Genomic DNA, 7922 nt, shown 5'->3' with positions numbered 1-7922 from the left:
GGGATTGGTTTCCGGACCAAGGATACAGAGGCCGAGGTAGAGGCGAGTATTACTCCAGAGGTCGAAGCTATAGAGGCTCTTATGGGGGTCGTGGCAGAGGTGGTAGAGGGCACACACGTGATTATCCTCAGTATAGAGACAATAAGCCAAGAACAGAACATGTGCCTTCAGGACCTCTCAGACAACGAGAAGAAAGTGAAACACGAAGTGAGAGTTCTGATTTTGAGGTTGTTCCTAAAAGAAGGCGACAGAGGGGTTCGGAGACTGACACAGACAGTGAAATTCATGAAAGTGCAAGTGACAAGGATAGTTTAAGCAAAGGGAAACTTCCCAAAAGAGAGGAACGGTCTGAAAACAAAAAGCCCGTCAAGCCCCAGTCTTCTTTTAAATCTGAAAACCATGTCCGAATAGATAATAGGCCATTCGAGAAACCTTACATAAGAGATGAGGATAAATCTAAGCCAGGTTTCCTTCCCAAAGGGGAGCCTACAAGGCGGGGCAGAGGAGGAACATTCAGACGAGGTGGAAGAGATCCTGGAGGCCGGCCATCTCGTCCTGCTACCTTAAGAAGGCCTGCTTATCGAGACAATCAGTGGAACACAAGGCAGGCAGAACCTCCTAAACCTGAAGATGGAGAGCCACCAAGAAGACATGAGCAGTTTATGCCTATACCTGCAGATAAACGACCTCCAAAATTTGAGCGAAAATTTGACCCAGCTAGAGAGAGGCCCCGAAGGCAGCGTCCTACCCGACCACCAAGGCAAGATAAGCCTCCTCGATTTAGACGGCTAAGAGAGAGAGAGGCTGCTTCAAAGACAAATGAGGTGTTGGTACCCACAAATGGCACAGTTAATAATGCTGTTCAAGAACCAGTTAATCCACCTGCAGACATTTCTGGAAATAAGACACCAGATTTGTCTAATCAGAACTCTTCAGATCAGGCAAATGAAGAGTGGGAAACAGCCTCTGAAAGCAGTGATTTTAATGAAAGGCGAGAGAGGGACGAGAAAAAAAATGCTGATATGAGTTCACAAGCAGTTGTAAAGGCTGGAGAAAGTGTTTTGCCTCCAAAAAGAGAAATAGCAAAGAGAAGTTTTTCTAGTCAGAGACCTGGAGTTGATCGCCAGAATCGTCGTGGCAACAATGGCCCACCCAAATCAGGAAGGAATTTTTCAGGTCCTAGAAATGAAAGAAGAAATGGCCCACCGTCAAAAAGTGGGAAGAGAGGGTAAGTACTGTAATTTATACTTAAAACATACCTTAAAAGAAGGTACACAAAAGGTGCCAGGCTAGATAAAAAGACCCTGTTCTCCCCAAAAGTTATTATCTGTTACGCTAAGATACTTCTTATAAAAGGATTTTCTTTGAAATAATGTATAGAGCTTTGAAGTACTTGTACATCCAGAAATGAGCGTACAGTTTCTATATTTGTTCTTCTGCTAATGAGTAGCTCTCTGCCCTAAGTTTTTCCAGGTGTGTTTTAAGGCTTGAATGTGTTAAAGCCACATGACTCTGGCACTCTGTGCTGTTATCTCAGAAATCCTGGGTGAATTGTCATAAATTATATTTACTTCTAGAATTATTAGTCCCAGAAAGCTAATCCCTGCCTATCTACTAGGCTCTAGTGGCCAAGATGAGTCCTCTGGCAATGGATATTAATTAATTTTTAAAAACTTGGTGTCTGAGGGTATAGTAGCTCAGTTGGTAGAAGAGTTTACATAGTACTGCATAAAACTAGGCATGGTGTTTACGTGTCATCTCGGCATTTCGGAAGCTATCAGGCAGGGCAGTTAGAAGTTCAAGGTTATCCTCAACTAGATGGGTCAGGGACACCCTGGGAAATGAGAGGAGACTTTGCTTCCCAAAAAGAAAAATAGAAATTTTAATAAAGTGTGCTTACGGTTGCTCTTTTTTTTTTTTAATACTAAAATGTTATAATGTCAGTATTGGTTTCAGTATTAAGTAGATTGGCTCCATTCAGATTTTTGACATGTTTATTGTAGAAGATGGAAGCTTTATATAATATGTCGAAAAATGAGAGTATGGGATGATAGCACATAGTATGTCATAAGCATTCATGGGGTGATGGCTTATGAGGGTAAGAGCTCTTCCAGAGGATCTGGGTTTGACTCCCAATACCCATATGGTAGCTAACTCCAGATCTGGAAATCCAGCTCCCTCCTCTTGCTTCCCTGGGCAATGTACACACGAGTACAGACATAGATGCAGGCAAAACATCTGTACATAAAATAAAAATAAATCTTAAACGCATTGTTTAGGAATTAGCACAATATTGCAGGTAATCTCAATTTCTTATTTGTATGTAATTAGTATTTTCAATCAAAATTCTAGAGTAATGGACCAAGTTTGTTTTCGGAATACCTGCTCAGTATAAATTTCACTTTGAATGTTCAAGAGTCGGGGTAACAACAACAAAAGCAACACAAAAAGCATTTTGCCAGACTGAATTATTAGAATTTCAAGGACTACTAAAAATCTTGATCTGGTTTTTGTATTATTTAGATGGCAACAACTACTGTAGTTGTAGAAACTCCAGTGGATGGTTGTAGTTAAAACAGAGTTAGGAAGGGCTCGTTTGGAAGGAATGAGTTCATTCTCCAACTGTTGGGAGTCATGTCAGACATTCCATAATCTTTTATCTTGAGATATTGTATAGACTGATACGAAAATTAAACAGTAAGCCCGTTTTTATGTTATATTTCCATCTGGGAATTTTTTTTAAAAAAAACTGGAATTGCTATGTTGTTAGGTTAGAAAACAGAAACTAAGGCTATATTTATTTGCCTTTGAAGTGAGTTTTCATGTTAAAGGTGTTTTTAATGTGGTCCCATCAGTACATAAATCTGATTAAAATTTGTGTATATATGCTAAACAGTATGAACATTTAGAGTGCTGTTTTAAATCCTGATTTTGTATGCTGCCTACTTTAGGAGCAGATTTGGTACTGATTCTATTGTAGAAGTTCTTTTTGCTGTATCCATATTGTAACTTACTTATAAAATGACAAGCAGGTCCAGTTACCTCCTGGGAACAATTAGAATTCTAGACTTTAATTGTTGAAGGAGAACTTCACAGAGCTGGGCTTGCTGTGTTGGAGCTTTAGTTTTAATGAAGGTCAGAAGCTGCTGAGGATGACTGGGTCTTTTTCAGTGCTATTGTATCTTAGGTGTGACTTTGCAAACTGCCAGGAAACACAGTTTTGTTTTGTTGGAGTATATCAAAATCATCTCAAATTATTTTCCTTAGGCCATTTGATGACCAGGCCTCAGGCACAGCTGGTGTTGACCCTGTCAGTGGTAACAATGCCCACCACCAAGAAGGTATACCTAATGGTGCAGGACAGAAGAATGCCAAGGATGCTGCTGGGAAAAAGAGAGAAGATACCAAACCGGGTCCTAAGAAACCAAAAGAGAAAGTAGATGCTCTGTCCCAGTTTGATCTCAACAATTATGCAAGTATGTTTCAGATTCTTTTGTTTTACTTCTTGGTAAATGGAAGCAAATACTATGAAAGCATAAGGATGGAGAATATTGTGCATTTATGTTAGTAGCTATAGAGGCTGACCAAAATAATAACTTGATTTAGACTAAAAGAACACTAGCCTTTAGCATGTTATGAACATTGGGTACAATTTTTGTTAATGAAACTCCAGGAAGATTTTACTGTTCTCATTGGAAGGGGCTTGAAATTGATTAAACCAGTAAAATTGCAAAACATGCTTGAGAAAGCACAGAAAAATAAACATTAAGTGAAGATTTTATGTTAGAACTGAAGCAATTCTGAACATTTCTTTTTAAAAAGAAAAAAGTAATCATCAATACAAGCAGAGAATAACAGTGGGAGACTGTTATTATAGGTAACAAATGAACACATATCAAATATGATAGATAATAAGCAATAAGGAAATATTGGGTGAAGAAATTAGTACAAATTATCTTAAGTTAGATGATTTTACTTGTAGCAGTATATTTGTCATTCATTCAGATCAAACCAAAGCTTAATAGTGAATAAAACTGAGATTTCTTAGTGAGGCAGTAATGATGGAAGGTTAGGTGAGGTCGTTATCCCAGTGTGAGAGGTGTGTGTCTTTTCCTTACTTCTAATTGCGTGTGGTATTTTGGTGTTTGTTTTTATTAAACCCTTATTTGTTTGGACTCAGATCTCAGACATGTCTAGGCCAGTGGTTCTCAAAGTGTGATTCTTGACAATTTGTCTCAGTTGGACATTCATATCCAAATTAGTATCTACCAAACATATTGAATATGATTTTGAAAACTAGTCTTTATAATTCAAATAGGGAGAAATGAGAAAGAAATAACTGATCTTAATTGCATGTTTCGGAATTTTTAGCTGGATTATTTAGAAAAGTGATTCTCAATATAAGTGATATTCTACTCTGAGACATTTGACAGTTGTCAGAACTGGGGTGAAGCACTGCTTATATCTAATGCATATAGAAGGACAGGTATGCCACTAAGAATTCTACAGTGTATAAAACAGCCAGACCATAATATGAAGTTATAAGGATGTTACCTCTTTTCTCAGAATTCCTTGTGTTTTCTTTACGCTTTGTGCCTGATGTGAGATGAATGAGTGATGAGGTGGAGTGAATATGCTGGTAGTTACTACACAAGAGTTACTGGCAGTGATAGCCCTAGCTGATCTGGTAAATGGCTGCCAGGGAGTTGATGGGCACCTGTTATCAGTAAGCTGAACAAAGAATTGCTTTAGGCAGGGTGACATGTTTTCACTGGATGATTAATGTCATGGAATTTAAAATTAAGCAGTATCGATTTTTACATTTTTCCCCTTAATATTTTTGGCTCATAGCTGGAGTAGCTCCGGCCCTGTTATGTGAAAAGCTGAAGTGAATTTAGGATTATGATGTTAGTCACATATGATAGCTTATAACTACAGTGCTAACAGTTTTAAGGTGGAGACATGAAGATCAAGAGTTCCAGGTTGCATAGGAATTTCTAGGTCAGCCTGGCTTACAAAATGTAAATTTGTCTCAAAACAACAGTAAATGATAGAATTGTGGTAAGTTCACTTCATCAATCTGAAATAATATCACATCCACAAAAGCCAGTTTTAGTGTTTGTTTTACATTTTCCCTTGGTCTGTACATAAAATTTTAATAAAAAAATAGAATTGTAGGTTCTTTGCAAATTCCTTTGGTATTTTATATCTGTAGCCAAAAGTCACATCTCTTCTGACTTTCAAGCGCTCTTCTGTTTACAGTATAGTAACTTTAGGCAGAATTATGGTTTGGAAATCCATGACACTAATAATTCCCCCAGGACGATCGCGAGTGTATGAAGTAGAGCAGTGCTGCTCAGTGAGCACTGCACCTCTGAGGCTGAGAAGACATCTAATGTACTTATGGTTGGCCTTTCTTTTCAGATGAAACTGTGGGGAGGGAGGAGCTCACACGCCAATATGTTTTAGGCATTATAAGGGAGAAAGAAATTCTACTGGAAATGGTGCCACATGTGTATAGTCCCAACACTTGAGAGGTAGAGGCAAGATCTGGAGTTCAAGGCCAGCCTCAGCTATACAAGTTTGAGACTAGTTTTGGCTACTTGAGACTCTGTTTCAAAAACCAAAAGCTCCATCATTCAAAGCATGCTGTTTTAGGTTGTTTCTTAATCTTGTCTATGAAACTTTTTCAGAAAGGTAAAATAACTTCGAAATTTGCTAGTCTGTTGTGGGTCATTTACAGGATAGGAAATAAGTTATACTCTCAAATTAAAAGAACTCTTTTTCCACACCTCCAGGTGTTGTTATCATTGATGATCATCCAGAAGTAACTGTAATTGAAGATCCCCAGTCAAATTTGAATGATGATGGCTTTACTGAAGTTGTATCTAAAAAACAGCAAAAGCGGTTACAGGATGAGGAACGCCGGAAGAAGGAAGAACAAGTCGTACAGGTTTAAGCTCATCATTTTATTGCTAGCTTTGTATATTGATGTTCAGAACTTGTGAGCAAATGACCAGGGTTACTATCTACTCAGAGTTGAGTGATTATCTGCATACCTAGGCTCTCTTGCCCAGAACTTAAGAAATTTTAAAATGAGTTATTACTATAGCTTGCTATTTTCCTTATAACAGAACATAGTTTATTTAATTCAACAATATATCTTATTTTTTTACTAATTTATTCTACAGTAGAATTCAGTTTGTTTTAAATTATGTTGGAAATTGAATGAACACAAGTGCCCTGATCCTGAAATAATTTTGTCTTGTTTGTTTGTTTGTTTGGTGAAGGTGTCAAATTACTTCAAATTTTGTTAGTTGTTTCATATTTTGGAGGGAAGAGTAAGCTTGTATATAAAATTATATTTATCCATATTCTCCATACTGTCTTGACTTCTAATACTTTGTAATCTCATTAGTACCCTAAGAGTATCCAATTTAGAAAACTGACATAGCTAAGTTAGCAGTAGGAAGTTCTAAAAACTGGGTAAATTAGTGACAAAATAAATTATCTAGGTTTTTTTGTTTTGTTTTGTTTTAAGGTATGGAGCAAAAAAAATATAGGTGAAAAGGGAAGAAATCAGACTTCTAAGCTTCCTCCAAGGTTTGCCAAAAAACAAGCTACTGGGACTCAGCAAGTGCAAGCTCCACCCTCTGTGCCAGTTCCAGTCTCTTCCTCAGCTCCAGTCCTGACATCCACAGCAACTACAGTTCCTGCCTCCACCCCAGCTCCAGTCCCCATTCTGCCATCCGCCACCACTCTAGTTGCAGTGTCAACCCCAGCTCCAGTTCCAGCCTCAGCCTCAGCTCCTGTTGCAGCATCCACTTCATCTCCAGTCACAGTCTCTTCCTCATCCCAACCGTCAGTTCCAGCTCCAACTCCTATCCTGGCCTCAGCCTCAACTTCAGTCTCTGTCCCTATTCTCACCTCAGCTTCAATTCCTATCCTTGCTTCAGCTCTAGCACCAGCTTCAGTTTCTTCTCCAGCCCCAGTAGTCTCAGCTACAGCTGTGCCATCTATTTCAACACCAGCTGTCCCGGCCACACCCCCAACAGCTTCAGTTCCACTTGCCCCAGCCTCAGCTGCTTCTACTGCCCCACCCCCGGCATCGACAGTACAGACGCAGACGCAGACCCACAAACCAGTCCAAAGTCCACTTCCACCCTCAACACCATCTTCAAAGCAGCCGCCACCTTCGATTAGATTACCGTCAGCTCAGACATCTAATGGCACAGATTATGTAGCCTCTGGGAAGTCCATGCCCACTTCACAGTCACATGGCTCTCTAACAACAGCTGAGTTATGGGATAACAAAGTGGCTGCTCCAGCTGTGCTGAGTGATATTTCTAAAAAATGTAAGTATGCAACGTAGAAGTACTGAAATTTGTTTTATATCTTACTTAAAAAGTCTTAGCTTCATTTATTTTAGTAGCTTAGTTTCCTTTCCTTTATTTCTCTAAAACAGGTAAAGGATACTTACATTGAGGTTTCATATCACCCTAATTAGAATAGCTGTTATCAGAAAAACCAACAATGCCAGTTGAGGGTTAGGGAAAAAGAGAAAGAAACCCTTATATACAACTGATAAATTAGCTCAGCCAATGTGAAAATCAATAAGGAGGTTTTTCAAAAAAGTATATGTGTGTGTGTGTGTGTGTGTGTGTGTGTGTGTGTGTGTGTGTGTGTGTGTGTGAGAGAGAAATTACCATAGGATCTACCTATTCCCTTCCTGGATGTCTGTCTAAAGGGATTTAGATTAGCAAAGAAACCTGTACATTGATGATAACAGTATGGACAATAACCAAGAGAGGTAATCAGCCCAGGTGCCCATTAACAGATAAATTAATGATAATCTAGCATTACACAGTGGAATTTTACTCAGCCGTAAAGAATGATTTCTTTTTTTTTTTTTTTTTTTTTTT

General features: G+C 38.7%; 1 protein-coding gene across 1 annotated transcript in view; it reads left to right on the top strand.

Annotated features, from left to right (window-relative positions):
• Prrc2c (proline rich coiled-coil 2C) overlaps positions 1-7922 on the top strand; it is a 71916-nt gene that overhangs the window by 36841 nt on the left and 27153 nt on the right. The window contains exons 16-19 of the mRNA XM_031378908.1: positions 8-1228; positions 3268-3476; positions 5799-5953; positions 6542-7355. Coding sequence (XP_031234768.1) covers positions 8-1228; positions 3268-3476; positions 5799-5953; positions 6542-7355 — 2399 coding nt within the window. The remainder of the gene's footprint in view (positions 1-7; positions 1229-3267; positions 3477-5798; positions 5954-6541; positions 7356-7922) is intronic.

Source organism: Mastomys coucha, unplaced genomic scaffold, assembly GCF_008632895.1.
Source record: "Mastomys coucha isolate ucsf_1 unplaced genomic scaffold, UCSF_Mcou_1 pScaffold1, whole genome shotgun sequence".
Classification (NCBI taxonomy): domain Eukaryota; kingdom Metazoa; phylum Chordata; class Mammalia; order Rodentia; family Muridae; genus Mastomys; species Mastomys coucha.
This window is presented reverse-complemented; position numbering and strand designations above follow the sequence as displayed.